The 27,786-nt window shown below is 47.5% G+C and overlaps 1 protein-coding gene across 17 annotated transcripts in view; it reads left to right on the plus strand.

Moving 5' to 3' along the window:
- Positions 1-27,786, plus strand: part of LIMCH1 (LIM and calponin homology domains 1) — a 299,956-nt gene that overhangs the window by 266,735 nt on the left and 5,435 nt on the right. For 4 of the 17 annotated variants that reach the window (XM_077847842.1, XM_077847843.1, XM_077847844.1 and 1 more), the window contains 13 exons: positions 3,313-3,418; positions 6,659-6,862; positions 7,632-7,672; positions 11,104-11,184; positions 12,896-12,988; positions 14,069-14,173; positions 15,274-15,401; positions 17,028-17,149; positions 17,803-17,926; positions 20,640-20,717; positions 22,285-22,393; positions 24,431-24,533; positions 24,743-24,858. In XM_077847842.1, the coding sequence (XP_077703968.1) occupies positions 3,313-3,418; positions 6,659-6,862; positions 7,632-7,672; positions 11,104-11,184; positions 12,896-12,988; positions 14,069-14,173; positions 15,274-15,401; positions 17,028-17,149; positions 17,803-17,926; positions 20,640-20,717; positions 22,285-22,393; positions 24,431-24,533; positions 24,743-24,774 (1,326 nt within the window). In that variant the 3' untranslated portion in view covers positions 24,775-24,858. Of the gene's footprint in view, positions 1-3,312; positions 3,419-6,658; positions 6,863-7,631; positions 7,673-11,103; positions 11,185-12,895; positions 12,989-14,068; positions 14,174-15,273; positions 15,402-17,027; positions 17,150-17,802; positions 17,927-20,639; positions 20,718-22,284; positions 22,394-24,430; positions 24,534-24,742; positions 24,862-27,786 lie in introns of those variants that run through there. The other 13 variants (XM_077847858.1, XM_077847854.1, XM_077847855.1 and 10 more) reach the window with 8 other exon arrangements.

The raw sequence follows: 27,786 nt of genomic DNA on the forward strand, positions 1-27,786 counted from the left end.
GCTGCAAGCCCGAGGTCAAGGTGTCTGGTGAGAACCCGCTTCCCTGGTCACCGATCGCTGTCCTCACTTGGCGGCCGGGATGAGGGAGCTGCCTTGAGTCTCTTTTATAAGGACACGAATCACCTACGAAGGTACCACCTTGAGGGTTAGGGTGTCAACATAGGAACCTTGGGAGGCCCCATTCAGTCTGTAGCTATATGTTCTTCTTAACTTGTATTTATAGCGATGTACATACACAGGTAACAGATTTATCAAGAGATAATATGTAAACATATAAAAAATAATACATAAACCTTAAAAAATAGAACAGAGAGAAGGTCGCTGAAATCTGCCTCTATTAGTAAAAATTGACATATATTGGTCTGTATATATTCACTCAATATCTTTTAAATTTTATTTTACATAATTTTTTAATTCTGAAGAATTACATACATTTAAAAGAAAATGTAATACAAGCTCTAAAGCTTTGAGGTTAGGTGTTCGTTTGCTGTGCATGAGCTTGCATATTTGCAGCTTACTAAATATTCTCTTTCCAATATTTACCTGCTTTATAACAGCAGTACTTCTGATGCCTCTGGACTTGCACAGCAAGAAAACTAGAAAATTATCATTCTGATATAATGAGTTTTAATGTATTGTTTTTATTAAATTTCTTCCTTGCTTGGAGTCTCATCTCATTCATATTAATTTGGTCTGTTTTCAGCCACTGTCTAAAAGTCTTTATCTTTAAAAAAAAATAAATAAATAAAAAATAAAAGTCTTTATCTTTTATACCAGTCGCTCTCAACCTTGGCTACCCTTTCGAATTTAAAAATACCAGGCATGGCCCATATCAAATAGATGAGACTCCCTGGGGGCAGGGCCCAGGCATCTGTGTTTGTGAAAGGGCCCCAGGTGATTCCAGTAGGCCACCAAGTAGAGAGCCATGGACTTGCACACTGGCTTACTCCAGGTGGTGATGTTCCAACTTTAAAAATTAACCCTAAGTTTGGATATAGCTTTAGAATGAAAAATTTACCACCTCTAGTTCCACTCCATCCATCGTTTACTCTATTGACTGTGCCCCTACTAGAAGCCAGGCACTGTGCTAGACAGTGGGTGTTCCACAGCGAACAGCACGCAGCCCATGGTCCGAGTTGCTGACAGCGCTGTGTCCTCGGAGCCTCAGAAATGCCCACTGCCTTAATGCTTTGGGGGGATTTCAAACTCTAGTTATAAATAGGGGATTAAAGAGTGGTCCAGAATTTTGAACGGAGGAACTAACCTGTAAGAAAACACTGGGGGCAGACACGATTTCCCACCTTTGCAGATCTTGCCTTATCTGTAATGTGGATTACACTTGTAGCTATTATTTATTTATTCTTCTTCCAAGTAGGCTCCCCCCCCCCCACTTAAGTCTAAACTGGAAAGAGAACTGTGTCGTTTTTAAAAATGAAACAAAATAAACACAAAAACTAAAAAGTGTTTATCTGCATGTCTCATCTGTGTGACCCATCTTTGGGCCACCAGTGTCACGTCTACCGTATACTATGGAAAAAATCGTTTTCAGGGGTTCTTAATTGTGTGTGTGTGTGTGTGTGTGTGTGTGTGTGGATCCTTTGGTAAACAGTATTCTCAAGATACTATGGTGAAAGCATAAAACACACATATTTTACCACGTTTTCCTTGGTATCAAGTGATACCAAGTATATCCACCCCCTAAATTCTGTTCTGTGGACTCCAGGTTAGGAATCTCGACTAGTGGTTTAGCAAATGGAATAATGGTCTTAGAACCCAGTGCTTTTCTTGCACCGTATGAATCCCTTCCGTCCCTTCTCCCTACTGTGGAGATAGCTCTTAGAAAAAGAAAGCAGGTCACCGTTGCCACAGCTTTTGTTTCCTGACTTCACTTGAAAGTGTCACCTTTATGAAAGAAAGTGCCCATGCACACAGGCTGACCTTTTTGCCACCTCTTAAGGTGGTCTTGAGCATTTCTGCTAGGAGCATTCATTTACAACTGAGCATTACTGAGGCATTTTTGTCAGACTCCACCACGGAGGAAGTGGTATGGGGTTAAAATTCGGGGGTTATCAACTTTATAGTAAATCTAAGCCTTGGCTTTGGCTGCGTGTTTAACATCGAAGTTCACGTGGACATCTAGTTGACCTCTGTAATGCAGAATGAAGTGATTAACTCTATTTTCTTCAGGATTCCATTAGGGTTGAATGTATTATTCATAAAGAAAAATAAAATTTTACCAAGAAGAAATTATAGGTATTAAATCATCCTGAGAACCAAATCACAGATCAGCTTATGATGAAACAATGCTCTTCAGCCTCAATTGCCCTGTTGGCTTTCAAATTAGTCTATTGGGAGCACAACCACCAGCCAGAGTAAATCTGAGAAAGCCCTATAAGCAGCCAAAAGGACATGAACTGATACAGCCATGGCCCTCCTTGAGATCTTTGCTCAGAATCTACTGACTCTTATTTCAGACATCCGTTTGCTAATCTGGTCTTTCAGCAATCAGTTGATTGGAAGCAACAAATCCAAAGGACGGTGCTTCTACCAAAGGCCATTCAGGGTGGGGAAAAACAAATTAAAAACAGCAATGACAAGAAAAAGTCTATTTCATCTAGAAAGCAAACATAACAATCTTTAAAGCCTGTCGTTTTGGAACTATTTACCCTAAGGACAAGTGGTGTAACATGGCTCAAAGACCTCCTGATGGCCCCATTGCTATGACACTAGTTGATAATAGTTATAATAATACTTCCTTGTCAACATGGGAAATCCATCGCCTTCAATGTGTTTTGTGTAAGTTTATGGGAGGGCTCTATAATTTCTCAAGAATAATGTCCATTAGAAGGTGATATTTTATTTATTTATTTTTATTTATTTATTTTAATTTTAATTTTAATTTTCAGCACTTAGAGAGTGAGATTTTCTTTTATCTTATTGTGGAACATCCCACTTCCTGACATTACAAAATCAGTATTATGTAGTCAGTATTATGTAGAGAATATGTGATGGATCTATCAGAAAATGGGACAGAGTGATATACAATCCCAAAAATGGAATATTATCTTCTGGGTTTGGAGAAAAGTGATCGTATTTTTATGCTCCAGTTTGATTTCCCTAAAAAAAAATTTGCCTCTATATCAATGTAGAAAGTACAAAAGGGTTTCGGGAAAGGGTAAGCGTCTCCATTTAAAGGTTACATATTTGGTTTATTGACTTATGTATTTGCCATGAGTCCTTAAATTTTATTTCACCTGTGCATTTTTTAATGGACACTACTTATAATGTTTCTGTCTGTTGCCCATGATCCAGGTGGTAAAGCCAAAATCACCAGAACCTGAAGCAACCCTGACATATCCATTTCTGGAAAAAATGTCTGAAACCAACCAATTACACTTGCCAAATCTCAATTCTCAAGGTAAAAGAAATGCTTTATTTTAGCTCTACGTGTTTTGCTGGGCCCAACTATAGTAAAATGGTCTTATTTATTTATTTATTTATTTATTTTTTAATTTTTATTTATTTATGATAGGCACACAGTGAGAGAGAGAGAGAGGCAGAGACATAGGCAGAGGGAGAAGTAAGCTCCATGCACCGGGAGCCCGACGTGGGATTCCATCCCAGGTCTCCAGGATCGCGCCCTGGGCCAAAGGCAGGCGCTAAACCGCTGCGCCACCCAGGGATCCCCTGGTCTTTTTTATTTTATTTTATTTTATTTTATTTTATTTTATTTTATTTTATTTTATTTTATTTTATTTTATTCAATGAATTAACATAATATTTGGTTTATTGACTTACGTATTATTAGTCTCAGAGGTAGAGTTTAGTGAGTCTTTCACTCATATGTGGAAATTAAGAAACAAAACAGAGGATCATAGGGGAAGGGAGGGAAAAGTGAAATAAGATAAAATCAACGAGGGAGTCAAACCATAAGAGGCTGTTAACTAAAATACTTTTTTTTTATACTCTTTATTTTAAAGGAAGATTACTTCCTTTATGTTAAATCCCATTAGCCGTAGTGTTTGCAAGAGTCCACGGTGGCTGAATTAAATGACTTCTGAACAGAAATCTGGGGTTACATTCTCTATTTGGCCTGGCTGCAAAACCAGCTGCCAAAACCATTTTGTCAGCATAAGGGAGCCTACATAAGTATTTGATACCTTAAAATAATGTTATTGCCTCCAAAATGTTAAAAAAAAAATTACAAAATAAAAAATAACTTTAATAAAAAGTTTATCTTTTCTAGTATGATGTCAACTTCATTAATTGTTAATTATCTCATCTTTATAAAATATTCATTTAATCTGACAATCTGACTTTTCAGAAGAAAATCAGATTTTATCGTCTCATAATAATTCCAGGGTGTGCATGATGATGGCTGAGAAATCATTCCCACCCAGGGATCCAGTGCATGCTGCAGACTCCCCAGGAGCCCCCCAGGCCATGCATAGTTGTGAACGCGCCGCTTTGCTCTTTAGGAGTGCTCTTGGGGTACCTTCCTCCCCGTGAGCACCCAGGTGCCCCCAAACAGCAGAAAGGGAGCCGAGTGTGAGAGTGTTCTTCAGAACAGACTCCCGGTCTTGCTGGTGTGAGTGCTTGTCCAGGGGCAGAAGCAGCCAGAGTTTAGGAGGCAAGACTGTCAGGTTTTGTTTGTTTGTCTTTTTTTGACCTACTCTTCCCGGTACATTTTATAGATTTATCAGGTCAGGCAAAGAGAAGATGGTCCAGGGCCGTTGTGGCTGGGGATTTATTTTTCCTTTTTCTTTTCCGGGGATGAGCAGCCTTCTCCAGCCGCTCCTGGCAGCCCCTGGGTTGGCTTTCATCCCCTTAGTAGCGGGCTGGGAGAGGCAGCGGCTGTCACTGGGTAGCAGGACGTCCCGGGGAGGGAGCGGCCGCGGTGCCTGGTCTCTGAACGTGGAAGCGGGTTCAGTACTGTCTTCAAAGCATTTGTCTTAAATTTGTCAGCCCTCCTGTCCTGAAGGGAATCGACAGAAACGAAGTCCCGTAACTGGGTCGGCAATGGACCATATTTAGACAGATTTTGAGCCTGCCCCATTTTTTTTTTTTACCACTTTTTAATTGTGCGGATCAGTAATACGGAGGGGAAGTAGCTATTTTAAGCCACCTTAATTAGTTTTGTTGTCTCACATGTTTTGACAGCCTGTTACCTGTGGTAGGGCATTCCGATTTTATAAAACATGCTGTTCACTAAGGGACTTCACGTCACGTGTTACCGAAATCGAGTGATTAAAAAAAAAAAGAAGCTTAGTAGCACTAGAGCATTTCAAACATGAGTCTTTAAGATAGAATCGTATCTGGTGCACACCTGTTCTGAACTCGTCTGGTTCACGGAAGCTGGAGTGGCCGTTGCAGGCTCTGGAGACAGAAAGCCCGGGTTCGAATCCTCGCTCGTCTCCCCCCCACCAAGAGCTCCTAATCTCTCATTGTCACCTGCCAGCTATAAAGTGGAAGTAACAGTACCACCGACTTCACAGGGGTATTGGAAGAATTAATGAAATGAGATCGACCCCACAAAAGTGTTTATTTAGCTCAAGACCTGGCCCAGAATAAGCACCAATAATATAATCTAGTCATTTCAGAACAGTGGCAGCGGGAGTGTTAGTACAAAGCAAGATGCCAGGTGGCAATGAGCTATTCTAAATGCTCTTCTTAAGCTTGGAGTGTATGTTGTAGACTCACGGCTTAATGCGGCAATTTCGGAGCGTGCCTAAGAGCCGGGGTTCCGCGCTGGCTGGTGAAGACGCGGGCGTCTGGGCTGCGGCCTGCAGCGCCTGGGTGGGTCTGGGCCGGGGCCGGGGGGTTCGCATTTCTGACAAGTTCCCAAAGGCGGTGCCGAGGCTGCAGATCCAGGGGCCACACTCGGAAAACCCCTGGGAGGCATAGGATTTTGCCCAGAAACAAAAACTCAGTGGGAGTGGGAGGAGCAGGGTTCCAGGGGCAGAACGGGTAAGTGAGGGGGGCGAAAGGCGTGGCTCCGCGTGTCTGCCCCCATGCTCCGGCCGGGGCCCTACACCTGGGGCTGGGGCCACCTCTCTGCGCTTCGATGACAGGGGTCCACGGGTCTGTGGTCGCGCGGAGTCCGAGGAAGCTGCACAGCTAGGACCCTGGCGCCTCCTGTCCCCTCCCCCGGGCTGTGATGGCTCCCCCGTTTTTATAGACTCACCTGTCCAGAGACTGGCTGTCGGGGCTGCTGGAGATCCGGCGGCGAGCCCCTAAACAGCACAGATTCCCCTTAAACACACACACACACGTCTTCCAATACCCTGAAAACATCAAGTATGCCTGGAGGTGACTGTCCTCTGCCCCGCGGTGTCCCGGCGGCTCGGGGCTGGCGTGGTGCAAAGACAGGTGCTCGCTCTGGAAGCCCGTGTCCTGATCCGCCCTGAGGACAGGCTTTCTTTTTTTTTTAAGATTTTCTTTATTTATTCCTGAGAGACCCAGGCAGAGGGAGACGCAGGCTCCGTGCAGGGAGCCCGATGCGGGACTCGATCCCGGGAGGACCCGGGGTCACGGCCTGGGCCAAGGCAGGTGCTCCACCGCTGAGCGCCCCCGGGCGCCCCTGGCCTGTCCCGTTTCTGTTGGTTTTCGCCCACGTCTTCAGGTTTCATGTGTTTTATTGAGATATTTTGTATTTTAGATCCACTCCTTCTCGGCGCCTGCAGCCACTACAGCCAGACCTCCTTCGGGACTGGGGAGCTCGGTCCTCCTGGCTCCTCACCCCCGTTCTCATGGTTTTCTGTCTGTTCTGTTGTGCCATCTGCTCCAGGGTCGCCTGGCGCTGCCGGCTTCCCGCTCAGAGTTCAGAACTCTTGGCGGCGCTCCCAGTTTTTCTCACAGTCAGGTAAAATGCGTCCTGGGTAGCTTTATCTCCTTTGTGCAAAAATCCCTGTCGGGGCCGCCAATAACGTCTGGTCGTCTTCTTCATTTCTGATTTCGGGGGGAAAAATGCTCATTTCCGACACACAGTTAGCAGAGAGCGAGTTCTTTGATGCCAGTACCACGTAGACTGAAATTGGAAGGAAATTCATAGTTTTCTTTGATTTTGAAAATCTGAAGAAATAATATTCGACTTTCTTTAAAAAAACAAACAAAAAAAAACAAAAAACAAAAAAACAAAATATAAGCGTTCAAACTCGTTTTTTGTCCTTTTTTTTTTTTTTTTTTTTTTTTTTTTTTTGCCAAGGATAGAAGCATTTACCAGGAACTGGTAATGGTTCTCTTGTTAACTGTGTCCCTCTGTCTACTTCCCGGATGTCTGGCCTCCCTCTGTGTGATGATTCTCCGCGTCAGACAGTGAGGGAACCAGGCGAGCCAGCCGCAAGGCAGGGGCCTTCAACACTAGCACCTGTCGTTTTTGCTCCTAGAGTCTAGTACCTGGTGCTGATGGATGGGCTCGGTCATACTACGCTGGTCCTATAACTCCTTTTGGTGATGGGTACAAATTGCTTCAAGGGTGTGCTTCATTAATGATTTTCTAATGCTCTCGGCTTACCAAAAAAATTGATCGGAGGCTCACCTAGCAACCGCGCTCCACCCCGAGGACCAAAACTAAATACTGTTAGAAGCTGCTCACGTCGTGATCTTTTCTTTTTTTCTTTCTTTCCTTACAGTGGATTCTCCAGGCAGTGAAAAGTCTCCTGTAACTACTCCTGTAAGTAGCTCATCTTAAGGAATAAGATCTTGCATATAGTGTGATTTTATTCTTATTTTTTTTATTTTTTTATTTTTTTTAGTAAATTTATTTTTTATTGATGTTCAATTTGCCAACATATAGAATAACACCCAGTGCTCGTGCCCTCAAGTGCCCCCCTCAGTGCCTGTATTTATTTATTCATGAGAGACACGGAGAGAGAGAGGCAGAGACACAGGCAGAAGGAGAAGCAGGCTCCATGCAGGGAGCCTGACGTGGGACTCGATTCCGGGACTCCAGGGTCACACCCTGGACCAAAGGCGGCGCTAAACCACCGAGCCACCCAGGGATCCCCTGTAGTGTGATTTTAATGTATAAAGTATTTGTTTTGCTTAAAGAAGATTCGATCAAAAATGGGCTCTAAATGATCGTAAAAGAATAATGAAAAAGTCACGTGTAATGCTGTCGGGTGAAATTCGAATACAGATGTGGATGATCACTATGCAGAGTCGTGATCACGCCCAGAAACAAAACGGTGAGTGAGTCAGGAAAGTAAAATTCCATGAAGGTGATGATAGGAATTAGTAGTAGAACCTGCAACTTCTATAAGCGCTCAAGATCTTTTTTTTTTTTTTTTTTTTTTAACTGAGGACAATACTTGTCCATGGGCGGACGGTTCCCACCCAGAACTCTCTGGGCGACCCAAGCTGTCCTTGTGACGCTCCTTCCCACAATCAATGTCTTGGATAGTGTTGACTGTACCTTTAGCTTTCAATTTTTTATTCTGATGGTACCTAAAAAAAAGAATTTGCAGAAAGTCAACCTGAAGACACATGATGCTGTAGAAACCGCTGGCGGCCGAATTGCATGTGCACGCTCTGTGCAGACCTAACTCCTCCCTGGACTGAGTGCTCCCGGTGCTGGGCCTGTCGCCGGGCTCACCCTCTGAAATTCCCGCCAGATTTGGAGACTTCCTCTGCACAGCCGCCTGTAGTGCAGGAGCCCCCGGGTGAAGCGGCATCCTCACGGAGGTGCCCCCGGATTCCAGCATTTCCTAGCATGTGACCCTGCAGATGTTACGTGACCTTTTTGAGCCTTACGTTCCTTGATTGTGCAAAGAAGAGGTCATCCCTCCCTTAAGGGTGCTGTGAGCTTTCGCGGGTGTGATGACATGAAGCCTCGAGGACAGTGCCTGACCCGGAATGAATCCTCCTTGGTGGTGAAGGCCCCCCAGAGCCAAGAGCAGCTCTCGTCTACAGGTGATGTGTCTCCCTTTGGGAATTCCTGAGTGTCCTTGCAGGACGGGGAAGGGTCTCAGGACCCTCAGTATTTCCAGCCACCTGCAGCCAGGACGGGGAACCTGCAGCTGAGTGCACCGTGGTGGACGGGAGCCCCCGGAAGGACCCCACAGCTGGTACCCACAGCACGGGCGTGAGATCTGCAGACAAGCTCCAAGAGGGAGGGAGCACTTGACCGCGGGGGACTCGGACCCCGTTCAACGCCCGAGGCCCTGGGGCCTGAGCCTATGACGGGGGAGGAGAGCGTGCACAGCATGAAGTGGCTCCATCCCGGATTCAGCGTCACCGCAGGCCCCAGCGTGGAGGCCCGGGGACACGTGGGGGGCGGGGATGCGGATGTGTAGACAGACAGACTCTAGGACCAAGTTGGCTCAGCGCGCCCGGTCTTCTCTAGCACCTCTCGTGTTTCTTCTGCAGCAGCTGCAGCAGCGTCCCCAGCGTCAGGGCCCCACACCCACCGCCCACTGCACACTCAGGTGTGAACTCCACAGGGCCTGGGCTGCAGGTACCCCACCTGGCCCCCGACAGGGCTCAGCGGGGAGTCACCTGCAGAAGGGGCGGGATCACCTTTCCTCTGCATCTGACCCTAAAAACCCTCAGGGTTTCCCCGTTTTCCCCAGATGTTCCAGCCCTGCGCCCCGTGTCCCTCCCTCCCCTCCCGGCTGCCTGCCTGCCGCCCTGCCTGCGTGCCCCTCACCTCTGCTTGCAGTTCCCGCCCGCCCGGAGAAGCCAGAAAACGAGAGCATTCCTCATCGATGCTCTATTCCCACCGGACTCCCTCTGGCTTTATTCACGTGACCGCATCCTTTGTCCTCAAAACACAAAGAAGGGCCGCCCTTGAGGGAGGTTCTTGGACGGTTCAGCCGCTCCTGAGGTTCCCCCCACCCCAGGTTTAGGAAATGCCAAGTGAAGCCAACCTCTAACCCACTAAGTCCAGGTCTCTTCCCTGGAATCCCATTTGGGTGACATTTTACGGTCCTGCGAGGAGACTTGGGCAATCTCGGACTATACCATTAAGTAGCTTTTCTCCTACACGACGCGTTAGAGCCTTTGGCTTGGCATGAATCCCGTGCGCGGCATCCAGGAAATGTGTTTCCCCGCCTTGTTTGCCCACCCTTCCTTGACCTTCTGTGGGCATCATCCTGAGCAGGTGCAGGCACCCCGGCAAGAGCCTCAGCGGGGGCTCGTAAGCAGAACTACGTGAAGGTCACCACATTGATATTGTAAGGAGCCAGGCAACCCCCTGTGGGACCTCCGTTCCCAGCCTGGAGACTTCCCTGGGCCAGTCCACCCCCTGGGGGCAGGGCAGGGTGGGAGGAGGGCTGGCCCAGGCACCCCGATCAGAATGGGGGAGGTAAGGTGCCCAGCTCCTGGGGCACATGCTGGCCTTGGCAAGTCCTCCGGGTGTCGGGAGGGCCAGGCTCAGTGCCACAGGCCACAGCCCATAGGCAGGTTGCCCAGAGCCCGGCCGTGACTCCTCTTGCCCCGTGGACCTACTCAGCCACACAGGTTCTGTGACCTGCTTGCCCACTTGACTCCATGCTCCTTCTCTCATTATTCCCGCTCATTCATTTGGTGCCAAACCCACAAACACCTTTAAAAAAAAAAAAAAAAAAGAAGGCTTGGGTCTGAGGTTGGCTGCGCGGGCGCCAGGCAGGGGCTCCGTGTCACCTGGGTCCCAGGGGTGCCGGAGGACGCCCACAACCTCAGCTGCGGGAGGAGCAAGAACAGCTCTCCGTGCGGCAGGCCACCGCTCTGCAGAGTGCCCCGCCTGTGCGGCCCCAGACCCAGATACACAACGAGTGCCTCTCGCCCAGGAGCGTGAACCCAGATGCACAACAAGCATCTCCTCCCAGAAGTGTGAATCCGTGCAAGGGACCACTTCTGCAAGAAATGAAGCAAAAGCCTCCCATGCCGGGAGGCATTTTCCTTAGCCCCAGCGATGTTCAGAGTCCCGCCAGCCTCTTGGAAGTCAGCCAGGGAGGGGTTAAGATTAGAAAGTGGTTTCCGTCGACCAAAGAGGGTGTTTGCGTGCAGGGGGCTCCTGCTTGGGCACGTCCATCGGGCGCCGGGCTGTAGGCCGCTGCGTCCCCCGCCCCGGGCTGCCCGGGAGGACACGGCTTAGTTCTGATCACGATTTTATTTTCTATGCAGTTCAAGTTTTGGGCGTGGGACCCAGAAGAGGAGCGCCGGCGACAGGAAAAGTGGCAACAGGAGCAGGAACGTTTGCTCCAGGTACGACTGGGCTCACGGCTTCCTTTTCTCCATTAGGTGATGCTCTCTTAGTGACCCTTGTATTAAATGGATTCTCAGCACCGCAAATGCACGGAACTAGGTCTCCTCGGGAGCTGGTGAGTCTACATCGCTCACCTTGTGCCCATGCAACATGGTGCCCTGTGTCTGGTTCCTCTCGCCGGGGAGGCGACGCTGATGAGCACAGTGAAAAAGCATTTCATTAAAACAAGCAAACAAACAAAACACCCAAGGGGGCGCCTGACTGGCTCAGTCGGTGGAGCACGTGACTATTGATCTTGGGGTTGTGAGTTCAAACCCCACTTTGGGTGCGGAGATGACTTAAAAATCTTCCCCAAAAATAAAAATGCAGGTATTGGGGGCCAACCTGTCCATGTGTTACCTCCCTAATTGCCAATCAGACTCCAGTCCAAGGAGCAGTGGGGATGAGTTACCGAAAAGCTATTTGATGGTATACACGTGAAATAAAAATTTGGCCTCGGTTTTGTTCCTTAAGTGGAAATGTTTGTTCCATCTTTTAGTCAAGGCTGCTATTTTTAATTCTAGGAAAGCCCTGGGAGCGTCTCCCACTCCCTGCGCTGTGCCCGTCCATCGCCCTGGGGAGGGGAGCACGTGATGTGAGCTTCTAGAGCCAGTAAACCTCAGCTGTGCTGGTGCTTCAGCTTGCGTTAAGGTTTAGAGCCTGTTTTCCTCTATCCGGAAGGGCTCCCGAGGTCCCTCTCAGAGACTCTGTAAGGTCTGATCTTGATAACAAAGCAGAGTTAAAAGCCGGCCACGGGGTGACCAACAGTGGTTTCTCCCGAGCATCATAAAAACATCAGGCTGCAGACAATCCCAATAAAGCCCTTTTGCTCCCAAGATAATGACGCCCCTGGGGATGCCTGGAGGAAGCCTCACTGCCTTCCCCAAGGGGATAAAGGATAAAGAGGATAAAGGACTCGTGTTGGCCCCAGAGAGAGAGAGCGGACCATAGTCAGGCTGGGACCTCTGGCCGCATGGGGTTCACCAGGGATGCCTCCGTCTCGGCTGCGTCGGGGGCACCATCCCCGAGGCGTCCAGGGGTGTCGGCTCTCATCGTGACCATTAGAATCTTAATATCCATGTCTTCATTTCTTCTGGTCACCTCTCCGGGGGACCCCAGTCACATTTTCAAAGCCACCCTTACTCAGCTGATCATCATCTTGTCTACTGTGACCCTTTCTGCACCATGGGTCTCGTAAACCTACAAGGTTCTGTTTGGTTGGTTGGTTGGTTGGTTGGTTGGTTGGTTGGTTTTTATCTTGCCTTTTATCCAACTCTCTCAATACCAACGTATTTCTGTCCGCGAAGTAACAGAACTTACCCCTCGAGAGCCTGGTCGACCCAAACCGTAGGCTTAGCTCACCTCCTGGGACAAAAGCCAAGCTAAGGAAGACCTTAGGGTCTTTTTGGTCTGTCTTTTCTCTGCATAAGCCAGCGTCCACTCAGGTACCTGGAGAATGCCAAGCACAGAAGACCCTGTCCCGGTCAGGGCTCCCATGCCCTAGCCCGTTGGGGTGCCCCAAAGTGGCATTGCCCTTGCGCGGCGTGAGAGGGTCGGACGCAGACTGCTGTCGCACGAAGTTGGTCCTGTGATGTCTTGTGTTTGGGGTGGGGGGGGTCCCAGTGGTCTGTGCAACGTCCGTTCACGAGCCTTCTGGAAATTCTGTAACAGGAGAGATACCAGAAGGAACAGAACAAGCTGAAGGAAGAGTGGGAAAAGGCCCAGAAGGAGGTAGAGGAAGAGGAACGCAGATACTACGAGGAGGTAGGGGGTCCCAGGAAGGAATTTGACCCGTGGCTCTGACGCCTCAGTTTCCCGGTGGCATCAGCAGCGTCTCACTGTCCTTCTTGCACCTCGGCCCCGTGGGCTTCCTCAAAGAGTCTAGTCCCAGGGCTCGGGGAGACCACAGGCCCCAGGCCTGGAGGGTGGGAAGGGCATTCAGGTCACGGGCGGGGACGCCAGGGCCTTCAGGGTCTACTGGAGGGCCTTCGGGTCTCCAGTAGAGGCAGGGTCCTCATTTGCCTTGGGGAGGCGGCCTGGGAGCCCGTGTGTTTGCTCAGGAAGCCAAGTTTGCTGGGAGTGAATTGAATTTCGAGACGATGATTTTGACATTGAGGCTAAGTGAGTCCTTAACCACCGCGTTCACGATACGATACTAAAGAGATCTGGAGGGAGGAGAATTTGGTTTTGTTTGTCTCATCTTTTTTTTTTTTTTTTTTTTTAGATGAACACACCAGACCACAGTAGAGAGTTGGAAGGGAGCTCTATTTAATGTGTATTATCTAAAATTTGTTCATGACTAATTTTGTTGTGAATTTATCTTCAGTAGTTTTTGTGCATAATCTGATCCCTGAAAGCATTTCTAATTAGGCCTCTTGAATCGGACTAAGTAATTTGCAAAAGACTTTGTTTTTTCCAAATTAAATGCTAATTTCTAAATTATGGCCCATAGAAAGTGTTATCTGATTTACATGCTTTTAGAAAATAAGACACACACACCCTTTTTTTTAATGCCCTGCTGGTTTGCACATAATCCAATGGGTTTTTTTGGAGGTTTTGTTTTTGTGGGTTTTTTTTTTTTTAGTTCCTTAATGCAATTTTCCTCTTGACAAATGTCAAGAGATTTTATTTTATTTTATTTTATTTTATTTTATTTTTTATTTTATTTTGTTTTATTTTATTTTATTTTATTATTTTTATTTTTTATTTTATTTTTTATTTTATCTTATATTATTTTATTTATTTATTTATTATTTTTATTTTATTTTATTTTATTTTATTTTATTTTATTTTATTTTATTTTTTTATTTTTCCCCTTTCACCAACTACTATCCTTCCCTTTAGGAGCGCAAAATAATTGAAGACACTGTGGTTCCATTTACTCTTTCTTCAAGTTCTGCAGACCAGCTGTCTACGTCCTCCTCTGTGACCGAGGGCACCGGGACAGTGGTGAGACCTTAGATTAAAATCAATCTGTGAAATAAATAAACCTAAAGAGAAGTACATAACAGCAGGCAACTTTCCCATCAGTTTGAGTCTGGGACTAGGCTATTCCCCTAGAGTCAGCCGCTGTGTGGCCCTTGGACCAGGCATTGTCACTGCCATGGCCAGGCTCTGAGTCATTTCCTGGGGAGCAGGGAAATCATTACTGGGGCCCTATCTGCTCCCACGGCCTGGCCACCGAAGTCTCTGCACTGGCTGGAGACATCCTGGTTAGTGGAACCATGTGCTGCAACATCCCCCTGACCGCCCATCATTCACTCATTCAACAGACGTGTGTCCCTGTCGGCCACACCGTGTGTTCCTTTGCACCGGATGATAGCAGCGGGGGGCCAGCATCATACCCCCACCAGCTCTGCGCAAGCTGCCTCCAGCCCACTCTTAAAATCCCATGTGAAATTTATATGCATCTTCATGGGCTGCTGGGAGCGCAGAAAGGGTGGTCCACCTCCATCTCCCCCAAGTCGGGTTGTGAAGATACCGAACAAAAGTCACACGGAGACTGGAACAGTCTGTAATCTGCATTAAAAAAAAAAAAATAGGCACTCGAAAGCCATTGCTCCTAAATGAATACTCCGATGGCTTTGTTTTATTTTGAAGGGTGGTTTTCTAACCAGCTCTCTTCCGTGATGACTTTCAAGAGAGATCCAGATTATACATTTATTTTAGATCATTGGAAATCCGTTACTCTTCAGTTAGTCTGGACGGTTGTGCTTTACGTTGTAGGCACTGTGATTGGAAAAAAGTGTTTCAAATATCCCACGGCCGGAGAATAGTGTTTTCTAGTGTGTTTAAAAATTATATTCAGGGGCGCCGGGGTGGGTCCGTTGATTAAGCCTCTGCCGACTCTTGGTTTCGGCTCAGGTCGCGATTTCGCGGGTCGTGGGATGGAGCCCCGTGTTGGGCTCCACGCTGAGCAGGGAGTCTCCTTGAGGTTCTCTCCCTCCCCCGTCCCTCCCGTAGCGTGCACCTGTGTGCGCAGGCACATTCCTTCTCTCTGTCGCAAATAGATAAATCATGTCCAATATTATCTTTGTTTTCTCAATTAGAGTAAGATGGACTTGGAAAATTGTCGGGAGGAAGAACAGGAGACAAAACAGAAGAAGCCACTCCGGGGGGACGACAGTGATTTAATGCCTAAGACTAGGGAAGATCACCCCCTGGAGGGAAAGGGCAGGTATGGACTGTCTCGGGCCGTCCTCGTAACTGCGCGGCGAGGCCTGTCTGCTCCCCAGGAAGGGGACCCGTTTCTAATGCGCATCACATTCAACTTCGAAACTATCATTCCTGTGCCACGTTGTGTGTTGCCCCCAACACATTCTGAGATCTCTGAAGTCAGTCTTTATGATACGAATCATCTTATGTTTAAATAGGTGAGATCTTTTTCAAGTTAGGGGAGATCGTATAGACCATCAAAGGAGCACGTTGTCACTTGAAAGCCCAGATCTAAGTATCGTTCACCTGAAACAGTGAACGTGTCCCGAGGGACAGAGGTTGCAATGAGGCCCTGGGGTCCTACCCACCGTGGGTTGACTGTGGGCCTGGCTTCTGCCGTCAGTGTCCTCTGCGCTGCGAGAAGCCACATTTACTCTGGGTGACAGTATAAAGGATAACTAACAAATGGATCGGTCGTAGATCCATCACCATCACCCCACCCCGCGGGGTTCCCGCATGTTCCTCGGGAGAGCCAAACAGGGTATCTAGAAGCCTCTGGATCGTTCAGAGCTCGCTCAAACCGGAGCGGAATCTGGTTGCAGCTCTGGCGTATGGTGGACTTACCGATGCCACCCTGTGCCTAACCTGTGAGGGACCCACAGAACCCCAAGCAGCTGCCAGTACCCTGCCTCCCTTATGAGTTCTTTAGGAGACAGTTCTTTACGAAGCAGATGTTTGCTTCCGGGGCTCTGAGACGCCCAACAGATGTTGGCAAGTGTGCAAACATATGCACACCTGCACGTCCACCAGTCTGCATGCCTACACACATGTGTGCACACAGCATCCTCAGAGAGACCCAAAGACACGAAGGGCCAAGTGCCATTTTTCCAAGACTGTCCAATTTGAAAGTTTGGCTGGAGGCCGAGCTCTTCTAGTGGGATCTGCTCTGAGCATCCTCCTGCATCCATCAGCTGGAGGACCGGGTGAGTGGTGACCCCAGGAGCCCCGGGTCCATGTCCAGAGTCTGCAGAGCCTTTGCAATAAATAGCACATCCATTTCCAGTTGGCACTATTGAAAGAAACTTCCCAGTTTCATGAAACAAAAGCCGCTAGTCAGGAATGTTTGAATGGAGCTGCTAAGCCTTGTATGTGACGTTTTGCTGCCCCTCCAGACAGTCCCTGTTATCTCCAGAAACTTTGTTTTTCCCAAAAACTTTTTTTTTTCCTCCTCCCTTTACACACAGAAGCTCCTGCAAGGCCAGTGAATTCGCATGGGCTGACCAAATCCTGCGTGGCCCAAGTGGTCTCTACGATGAGTCCCTCTCTTGTGAAAATCCGGGAGATCCCAGTTAGCTCCAACCTCCCTTGAAATGATCAGAATGAAGAGCTGTCTGGACAGGGAGATGGAGAAGACATCAGAAATGATGGTCTCTCAAGCTGATTAAATTGATGGATAGTGGAAAATGTGTACAACTTTCCAGGACTTTAAATCTGGTTTAAAATGAAAAGAATAAATACACACGCAGTTAGTCCCATTTGTTTTTCAAATTGTAGCTGGAACTTCCAGGCCCGAAGGGATAGGGTGAGCTTACCACCCAGTTCAGTTGTTTCCATCTGTGTTCTGAAATATACTTGTTTATCCTAACAGCCTAACTCAAGGGGCCTTGGCTCCTTCTAAGAATCCTGGATCGAAAGGAGTCCATCAGGACCATCAGCTGGATGCAGAAACGGGGGCCCTCCGCTGCGGGATGAACTCCCAGCTAGCTCAGGGTAAGAATGGGTGTTTAAACCCAATAATTAAATTATTATAATTCCCCCCAAACACAGTTCAGACACGTATGACCTCTCCCGGCTGCAAGCTTCTCTTGTAGCTGATGCTGCACAGTACAGGGAGTAGAGTCCCACCAGCGTGGGCCCACAAAGCGCACGAACCCACCATGAGAGAGCAGGCATTAAACAAAGCAGGCTTTCAAGAAAGATGATATACAGGGCCGCTGGGGGGCTCAGGAGTGAGCATCTGCCTTCCGCTCAGGCCATGACCCCAGGGTCCCGGGATCGAGTCCTGCTCAGGCTCCCTGCAGGGAGCCTGCTTCTCCCTCTGCCTGTGTCTCTGCCCCTCTCTATCTCTGTGTGTCACTCATGAATGGATAAGTAAAATATTTTAATCTAAAAAAGATGATATATGCACACTGGCTATCATTGATCCAGGTGATTCTGATATCATTAGAAGCATGCCAGAACAGACTGGTGAAAAGTAAATCACGCAAAATTTTTCTTTAATAAAACTGGCCAGAGCTTGTTTAAATAAATAAATAAAAAATAAAAAATAAATAAATAAATAAATAAATAAGATGACATACAAAGCACTAGGGTGATGTCACTGAACACTGAGTTTGTGTTCTTTATTCTTTACTTGGCCTTAGATCCACCCCAGAATACGCAGGTATCAAACCCACCAATGCACGTTTTAGAAGATGTGAAGCCAAAAACGCTCCCTTTGGATAAAAGCATTAACCATCAGATTGAGTCACCGAGTGAGAGACGGAAGTGAGTAGCCAATAAGATGCATGTGGAATTCCTTCGTTTGTGTGTTTTTAATTTATTGACTAAGAATGGGAAGAAAGAGTGTGAGATGGCGAGACGGCAGCAGTCTTTTTGTGCTTCTCTCTGTTGACGCCGAGTGATCGGATGATAAGTGTTTATGGGTGTTCGAGACAGTCTTCCTGGCAACTAAGCATGCACACTGATTTTTATCAGTTTGCAAGAGCAAAGTAATGTTTTTAACCTTCAGATCTGAACATTTGGGAGGAATGTGCAGGTCTGTTGTATTAGCGATTTATTGAAGTGAGTTAAATTGTCTCAGAGCCTGTTGACAAATGTTTTTTTGAAAAAACAGAGATAAATGAGAAAAAAATGTTTTTCTCTCATTTACATGCTCTCCCATTAAGCAATACCTCCAGGCTGTATTCTTATTTTGTAAAAACTGTATTATTTTACAATAAGCGTAGTTCTTATCATTTTTGAGGCATTTCAATATGTAATAGGCACTGTGTCAAAGGGTTTACATATCTCTCCCCTTTTTTATAGACATTAATTCACTGAACTCTTCCAATAACTTTACTGGGTTGTTGTTTCCATTTAGAGATGAGAGCATTGAGGCTCAAGGAAATTAAATAACTTATCCAAAGTACTTGACTGCCTAAGTGGTAGAGGAAGTCAAAATGAACCCATCGTTCCATGATAAGATCATATTTGGGCCAGAGGTTTCTTGTAATCAGTTTTTAACATATATAATAACATCCATGACAGTCATGATACATTGACCAATCAATGTAGAGCTAGACCACCTGGCTTCAAGCTTTGACTCTGCCACTTGCCTACATTGGACTCTAAGCAAGTTACTTGATCTTCCTCTGCCTCAGTTTCCTCATGTATAAAGTGAGAATAATCTTAGTACCCTCCTAGGGTTTTGTGCATGGCAAATGATAGGTGCTATATAGTGTAGGTGGTAGTGGTGAGAATGCAAGTAGTGGTGCTGCTGCTGCTGATGGTGCTGGTGATGATGATGGTGATGGTGTTGGTGATGATGGTGCTGGTGATGCTGGTGATGATGCTGGTGATGGTGATGATGGTGATGCTGGTGATGCTGGTGATGGTGATGATGCTGGTGATGGTGCTGATGCTGGTGATGGTGCTGGTGATGATGATGGTGATGATGCTGGTGATGGTGCTGGTGATGGTGGTGATGGTGATGGGATGGTGATGATGCTGGTGATGGTGATGATGATGGTGCTGCTGCTGCTGATGGTGATGGTGATAGTGATGGTGATAATGCTGGTGATGGTGCTGGTGCTGGTGATGATGCTGGTGCTGGTAATGGTGCTGGTGATGGTGCTGGTGATGATGATGATGATGGTGATGGTGCTGGTGATGATGCTGGTGCTGGTGATGATGCTGGTGATGGTGGTGATGGTGCTGGTGATGATGCTGGTGCTGGTGATGATGATGGTGCTGCTGCTGGTGATGGTGCTGGTGGTGCTGGTGATGGTGGTGGGAGGGGGATGGTGATGATGGTGACAATGATGGTAATGGTATAATGATGGTGATGGCGGTGATGACTTGTTTTATGAGTTCATCTTTCTACCTTGTTTAGTTACACTTTTTTTATCAATTTAGTGTTTGAACCATTTCCCCTTATCGCTTATGTCCATCCTATTTTATTACTATATGTCCTGATGACACTCAAAATTAATAGAAGGTAAAATCGCATAGAAGTAATCATTATTATCTTGATTACTGCTCTGATTTTCAGCCTTTTCAAAGACAATGTACTTACCCTGTATATGAGTACATTGGTACGTGAGTACCTCCGGGTATATAGTCTGATCCCCTGGAGGAGACAGGCTCTGCCTGAGAAGGGAGGTTGGAGCAGGCAGGGGCTCAGGGAGTCGTTCTGAAGGCAGTTCAAGGACCGACGCACTCGTGCCCTGTTCACTTCTGTGTTGGCATTTCTCTTTTCCTCCTTCTTTTCTGTGTTCTGTCCCTTTCTTCATAAATGAAGTTAACTCCTAAAAGCAAGAGCCCAGAGCAGGCTCACATCCACCACGAGCAGGGCTTAGGGGCAGGCTCAGCCCAGGTACCCCCACAGAGCACCTGTAAAACCCTTGTGATGCCTTCTGGCTGGGGGCCGTTCTGCGGTGTGGATGTTCATGACACAGCAGTCACTGAATGTTTTGAACATGACCCCTAATCAGAGGTACCCGTGATGGACTCATTGGTAGGGATCGAAGCCACCTGGTGGCAACAATACCTCCTTTAAGATCTGCCCTTTAGCTCTGGGCTCCTTTAAAGAGCATCTTCCTGTGTATCCCTCCTCATCTCTCCCCACCCGCCCAGTCCCTAAGTTTTATATCTAACCCAGCATGCAAAGGTAACTAGCAAAGGACCTTGCAAAAAAAAATAAATAATAAAGATTAGAAAGGTATTTGATCTTTTCTCTCCAGCTGTGCTGTGCCAGCCTGGCTTTGATATTGTACAGCCAGTGCATATACAGTCTTTGCTAGGTGGAATGGCTGGTGGGTTTTTTTTGTTTGTTTGTTTTTCATAAAAAATTACCACTAGGACGTTCTGTTGTTTTTTGTTTGGTCACCAAGGAAGTGGGGTTTTTTTGTTCTGTGTGGTTTTGATCCAAAATGTCTTTTCTTGTGGGATGGGCTTCTCTTGACTCCTCATAATGTTTGGCTCCTTTACCGTGTTACAGGAAAAGCCCTCGAGAGAATTTCCAGGCCGGGCACTTGTCCCCCTGCTCTCCCACCCCTCCTGGCCAATCACCAAACAGGTACAAGAGCTTAGAGAGCCTTTCTGAGGCCGCGTGGTTTTGCCTGGAGGCTGCTGAGCGTGGTTTCGGCCAAATTCGTGCTTGCCAGATGATTTTGAGTGAATCGTTGTGCTCCCTCTCTTCCTAGTCCCGCACACGGGCCGGAGGAAGGGACACATCCCCCCATCCGCCTGCAGATTTGCACAGCCCGTGATAGAAAAAGCCCAGTGCATGATGTTGGCACGGCTGTGGCCATGGGGCTTTAATTACATTGTGCAGAACCTGCAATCTAATAATAAAACCCACTAGACAATTGCCGGGCTCCTCTGCCGGCGCCTTTCCCTCCAAGTTTGCCCAGTCCTTCTGGGCAGGGTCTGCTGATGGCTCTTACAGTGGCCCGGGGGGGCTGGCCACGAAACTCCATCCTTCCCTTACCCCACTCAGGCTCGGCCGTGATGGCTTCTGGACATTAATTGGGCCCCATGATATTCTTAAAAGCTGCCTGAGTTCCCATTCACTGGAGAGACAAAGTAGTGGCTACTCAGAGGTTTTCTTTGATTTGGAAATTTCATTTTACTACCGGATAAGAGGGAAATCCTAAGATGCAGAGTTTGCTCAGAGCAACTCTTCCCCTTTTCTCTTTTCTTCCTTTCTGTTTCTTCGGTTCCTCTGTACCCTGTCGGCTTTTGGATGAAATTGCATATTTTTAAACGGCCTGTGTAATTCCGAGAGCTTTCCAGACAGTCCGGCATCGTGACGATGTGCCCTTAGCTGTGGGAAAGCTGCCTTGGAGACTGGCAGTCAGTCCACGGGGCCGGGTTCTAGTCCAGTGTAGGCCCCGTCGTGGGGGCTGCAGGGGGCCGGGGGGGGGGGCGATGCTGCTGTGCCCTCCAGGCACTGACAGCTCAGAGAGGCAGCAGGTGCCCAGATCATGGAGTCACCCAGCGGTCGCACTACAAGAGGTGGTGGGTAGGGACCCAACTAATCCAATCCCCTCATTTTAACAGTAAAAGGAAAAACCCGGAGTGGGTTCCTCCCACCAGATCCTAGACCTTGATGACAGCAGGGAGTGGCCCCATGTCTGCCTGGCACCTATTGGGCTACGTCACAGTTGCCTCTCTATGTTTCAACCACGACTTCTCTTTTAATACATAAAAAGAAACGCCCTAGCGGGCCAGTGAACCGATTATAGAAAATTTCAAAGCAACGTCGAAACCTTAGGAATGCTAAAGCTGATTACCTTTTAGGACTTAAGAAAACATATGATAAATGCATTGAATCATTGTCAAGGCGTTTAATTGCTGTGGTTGAGAGACGCGACGTAGGCTTCTTAGAACATATGACAGAGAGACAGACCGACACCGCAAATCCCATGCCACAGCAGACGCCTGTTGCATCGGGTCGTGCATCTCATTCGCGACTTGTCCCTAATGCCTGATTCCTGCCCGTTACCAGCTCCACTCGGGATGTAAACGTTCTTCAAATCCACGCTCTGGTTTGTTTTTCTGCATGAGGTCACGCGTTAGTGCGCTAGACCAACTATACTCTAAATGGACGTTTTATCTCCACGTCTGTGTCGAACCTATAGGTCGATCAGCGGGAAGAAGCTGTGCTCGTCCTGTGGGCTCCCCCTGGGGAAGGGAGCGGCCATGATCATCGAGACGCTGCAGCTCTACTTCCACATCCAGTGCTTTCGGGTACGTGCGCGCCGCTCTCCCTGCACGTGGCTCTGCGCGGAGACCTCGCCTCCTGGAAATCCTGCCGGCCTTCGTGAGGCCCGGGCGGCACGGGTGTCTGCAGAGCCCGCCCTTCGGGATGAAGCCCCTCCCGCGCGTCCATCTGGGGTGTCAGGTGACAAGGGGCCAAGGGCGCGTGCTGGCCGGCGGCAGGAGCGGGGCCTGGTCACCGCCGAGCCTGGGAAGGCCGCGTGCATTTATGTGGAACGTCACGACTTTGTGGCTTCTGACACTCCTGTGACGTTGCATCAGAGTTTTTTGTCTTTGACCTAATGGAAGACTTCCTGCCAACTAAGTGGTTGATGGCCCGTTGCAGAATTGTAGGCGTCCGGCGAACACGCGCGTAACCATGATTGGGTGTCCCCGTCGCCCGGACCAGCTCAGTGGCTCATGTGACAGTCCTTACTGAGCCTTTCGTGGTCCTTTATCGCTCGCTTGCTTGTTTAATTATCATCTCCTCGAATAAACCGCCACCTCCGTAAGGGCAGAGGCCACATCCGTCCAGCTCACCGCCATTTCCTGCGATCCCCGCAGAGATCGTGTCAGTAGTTTTCGGTGAATCAAATAATCAATAAACTGAAAATGGGGAGGCCTAGACCCTAGTCCCACATCTCCTGCTAATAAGGAGGTGAACTAACAACCTCTAGCTCATTTCTTTTTTTTCCTCCAGCTCATTTCTTATAGAATTTACAAGCTGGATTGTTGGCGTCTCTTTTTTTTTGTCTCACCCGTGGACACAATTCAAGTTGTTAATACCTAATTCTGAAGCTAAACCTTGAATTCTGGATAAGAGTCACTTTTTTCTAACGTACTTTCTTTCCCCCCACCCCCCTCTCTAATTTTGTTGTGTTTCTTTGTTGGTAGCTTTTTCAGCTACAAACTAAACTTGTGTGGGTGAAAAATAAGCCCCACTTTACCTATAAACCCACAGAAAGTGAACAAAGTCCTAAAATTATTAATTTAATGGTATCCGTGATGACTGGAAAGCAAGACTCATCATGGGCAAAACACAACCAGGGTACTTAATCAGACTCAATTTATCGATATTCTCATTGTGAAATGAAGCTGGACAGTGTGTGTCCCTAAATTGTCTGGAGGTGTCTTAAGGCTCAAACTATGTGCTTCTTAGACATTTCCTGGCAATGCCAAGATTCTGTGTCCCAATACCACAGTTTGTTCTTAGAGACCCTCCCTGGACTTGAGATAATGCGGATGGCAGAGAGTCTTTGCCGTTTCTCACGGGATTCGGAGACTTGCCTCCTTGGCTGTCGAGGCCTTTGTTCGCTCCCCTGATTCCTGTCCTGGAGCTGATGCGACGCGTTAAGGCGCATCGCCTCCCAGATTGAGCCCCTGCCCCAGTGAGGTCAGTGGAGCCTAGAACCCGGAGGAGGCCTCCCCGGGCCACTGCTGACCTCGCAGCGAGAGGCTGGGGCTGGTTCTCCTCCCCCGAGCGGGGTCCCAAGCCCCCACGGAGGCTGACCTCTGCCACCTGCCCTGCTGCCATCAGGCCTCCTCCTGCACCCGGGCAGACTTTGCTGAGGTCTCTTCTGTTCCCAGTGGATTTGTCGCTCCAGGTGTCCCTGCTTTTGATGCAGAAGTGGAGGACGGAGCAGCTGACCCGGTGGGACTGGGCAGCATTTCTGGGAAGCTGTTTAAGGGTGTTTAAGTTTAAGGGTGGCCCACAGACGGGTTTCAGCAGATCATCACTGGCCAGGCGTTTACTTAAAACCACTAGATTGTCTCTGTTTGAAGTAGTTGTTCCGCGTTGGCTGAGCCGTCCCGTCTTGACCCGGGCTCGGCCTGAGACCACCGACCAGAGCCTGCGATCCAGTGTCCTTGTCTGTGAGATGCAGGGAGCAGGGGTGAAACGGCGTGAGTGAGCATGTTGTGGCTCTCGGTGCAGGACCTGCCCCTGACCGTGCACGCAGTGGAGGTGGTGGCTGTGCCCTGGTGTGGAGCACGCTTGGCCGTCTAACTTCTGTCCCTCCCGCCCCGCAGTGTGGACTCTGCAAAGGACAACTTGGGGATGCGGTGAGCGGGACAGACGTCAGGATCCGCAGTGGCCTGCTCAACTGTAACGACTGCTACCTGCGATCCAGAAGTAAGCACAGCGCTGGGCTCGGGGCCCTGGGTGGTCGCGGCGGCCGGCGCAGGACGGGAGCAACTCCTCACTGACCGGCCCCCCGGGGCAAGAGGGCCTGCGTCCAGAGGCCCTTGCCTTGCGGGAAAAGAAACCAGGAAATGAGCCCTATTTACTGCCCGTCCCTTACTGAAGTGACCGCACGGTGAGGCCAAATGCTTTTTATCCAGAAAAATCCCTTGTGCCCACCGCCACGGAGTGAACACCGTAGACCAAGCCCAAGACCTCGCCCAAGCTCACCGCAGAGATTTGGGGGAGCTAGACGGAGGGTGCAGGTCCGTACCGCGCGGCTCCCCGGGGTCCCAGGAGGAAGGGCTCCCCGTGCTGCCCAACCCAGCCCCCCCCCAGCGTCCGTCCGTGTGCCCGGCCACCCCGGGAACCTCGCGACACGGCCAGAGCCGAGCGAGGGCCCGCTTCCCCGCGGGCTGCCCCCGGCCCTGAGGCCCCCACAGCGGGCCCTGGTGCGCCCTGACTCTCCGGCCATGGGAGGCCCATGCTGGCGTCGGGGGCCCCGGGGTGCTGCTGCCCGCTTCGGCCGCGGCTGTCCCTGGAATCCCGCTCACTGGCCGCGGGGGGAGGACTCCCCTGGCGGGCACCCCCCAGCTGGGCTGCCAGCAAATTCAGAGTCAGAATTTCTTCCTTTAAAAACCGTGGGAGTGAAGAGAGCGAGTTTGAAATTCAAGAATCTTTTTTTTTTTTTTCTCAAAGTAAGTGAAGGGACATCTTTACAGTCTTTTTTACATGGGTCTCTAAATCTGCAAGCCTGAGGATTGGAGAGTGAAATTGAAGTTGTCTTATTGCTGTGGATTTAGTAAATTCAGAGAAGTATATGCCTACTTTAATAAAATAAATGGGAAATAAGAATTAGATCACGGCAGCCCCGGGTGGCTCAGCAGTTGAGCACCACCTTCGGCCCAGGGCGTGATCCTGGGGTCCTGGGATCGAGTCCCGCGTTGGGCTCCCTGCATGGAGCCTGCTTCTCCCTCTGCATGGGTCTCTGCCACTCTCTCTCTGTGTCTCTCATGAATAAATAAATAAAATCTTAAAAAAAAAAAAGAGATCAAACACAGGTGGTTCTAATCCATGACAAACGTTGGACTTAAAGTCAAAACAGTTCCGACTTTGAGCTGCTGCCATCCAACTGAGTTATTTGTACCACATACTATATATACATACACTATATTGATATTGATTTTATATATCATTTATGATATCTATTGACATAATATGTAATATTGATATTAATTTTATACTATGTATTTTATATATATAATAGGGTATAAATAGTAAAAAAAAAAACCCTAAACTCCATAAAATGACCAGCAAAAAATAGTATATTCTATATAATCCATAAGTATGTAAGTATACACTATACATATATAGTGTATAGTAATTAAATATATTTATTTATATTTATTTAAACTGGATTTTTATTTTTTGGTTTTGTTTTTATACATTACAATGGAAAATTAAGCCCTTTTCTCCCATATCCAAAGTGCTTTTAACTATCATCTACAAACTATACTTTCTCTATCTCCATGAACCAGATGAATGTGAATCATGGAACCAGAAGAGGGCACTGTTAGGTTGAAGGACTGTTAAGCCAGATTGGAAAACTACTGTAAATCTGAATTTCTTTCACAATTTAAAGTGTTTGGAGGATGCCAGCAGAGAATAAACCTGAACCCACCTCTGAGTGACAGTGACCTGTTTTCATCCAGATTTTTATTTTATTTTTTATTTTATTTTTATGTAAAGATTTTTTTAATTTAAATTTTATTATTTTAATTTTATTTTATTAAATATGTAAATTTTATTTATTTAGTATTTTAATTTTGTGTTTATTAAATATTATATTTTGTTTTTATATTTTATTTAGATTTACTATAGTAAATACTTATATTTACTATATTATTATGAAATATATAGTATTAAAATAAAATATTTTATTACTTCAATTTTATTTAAAGATTTTTATCTATTTGAGAGAGAGTGAGAGAGCGCATGAGCAGGGGGCAGAAGGAGAGGGAGAAGCAGACTCCCACTGAGCAGAGAAGAGCCCGACCTGGGGTTCCATCCCAGGACCCCGGGATCATGACCTGAGCCTAAAGGCAGATGCTTCACCAACTGAGCCCTAGATGCCCCCACATTTTCTTTTTTTTTAAATTTTTTTTTATTATTTATTTATGATAGTCATACAGAGAGAGAGAGAGAGGCAGAGACATAGGCAGAGGGAGAAGCAGGCTCCATGCACCGGGAGCCTGACGTGGGATTTGATCCCGGGTCTCCAGGATCACACCCTGGGCCAAAGGCAGGTGCCAAACCGCTGCGCCACCCAGGGATCCCCAACACATTTTCATTTTTAATTGAGAGATTGAGTGATTTATTGTCATTTCTTTTGGAAACTAGCTTTTTGGATCTAGGCCAGTAATTTATCTCCTGTGCATACAAATAAAAAAGGCCTTAACTGCTTCTAATTCCAAATCTAAAGACAAGAACCATGGAGTTACATTCATCCACAAGAGGTTATAAGTTATAATAGTCCCCTAGATAAAAAATAAAAAAGTGACTGGGAGGTAAACTAAAACGATTTTTTTGTTTGTTTTATATTTTATATGAAATATTTTACTAGGATTTTTTTTGGATACTAAGAAGAAAGCAAGAAAGCTCATTCCTCCTCTGCCTATAGATGTTCAAAGGAATAAGTAAATGCAACTATGAATGGTATAAAGTTAGAATGGTGGGTTGTTTAGAAAGATACCAAATTAAAGATTTTATTTATTTATTCATGAGAGACCCAGGCAGAGGGAGACGCAGGCTCCATGCAGGGAGCCCGATGCAGGACTCGATCCCTGGACCCCGGGGTCACACCCTGAGCCCGAGGCAGACGCTCCACCGCTCTTCACTTTTGGAGCCACCGAGGGGCCACAGAAAGACACCAAATTAAAAATGAAAGTCTCCAGAATTAACCGCTGTAATCACTTTCTAACTATTTCTTAGAGAGGCAGAGTGTACATTGGTATATGCGTACACATACCCACGTGCACGTGTGTGATGCGTCTGCCTACGTGTGTGCTGGGTATAGGGTTCTGTAGGGTTCTGTACTCTTTGTTGCTCTTGCTTTTAACTTAATATGATATATTATGGGCATTTTTTTCATGTAACATATTCTTTCTCCTCATTCTTCCGAATGGCTTTCTAATACCCGAGTACA

Source organism: Canis aureus, chromosome 14 (genome assembly GCF_053574225.1).
Source record: "Canis aureus isolate CA01 chromosome 14, VMU_Caureus_v.1.0, whole genome shotgun sequence".
In the NCBI taxonomy this organism is placed as follows: domain Eukaryota; kingdom Metazoa; phylum Chordata; class Mammalia; order Carnivora; family Canidae; genus Canis; species Canis aureus.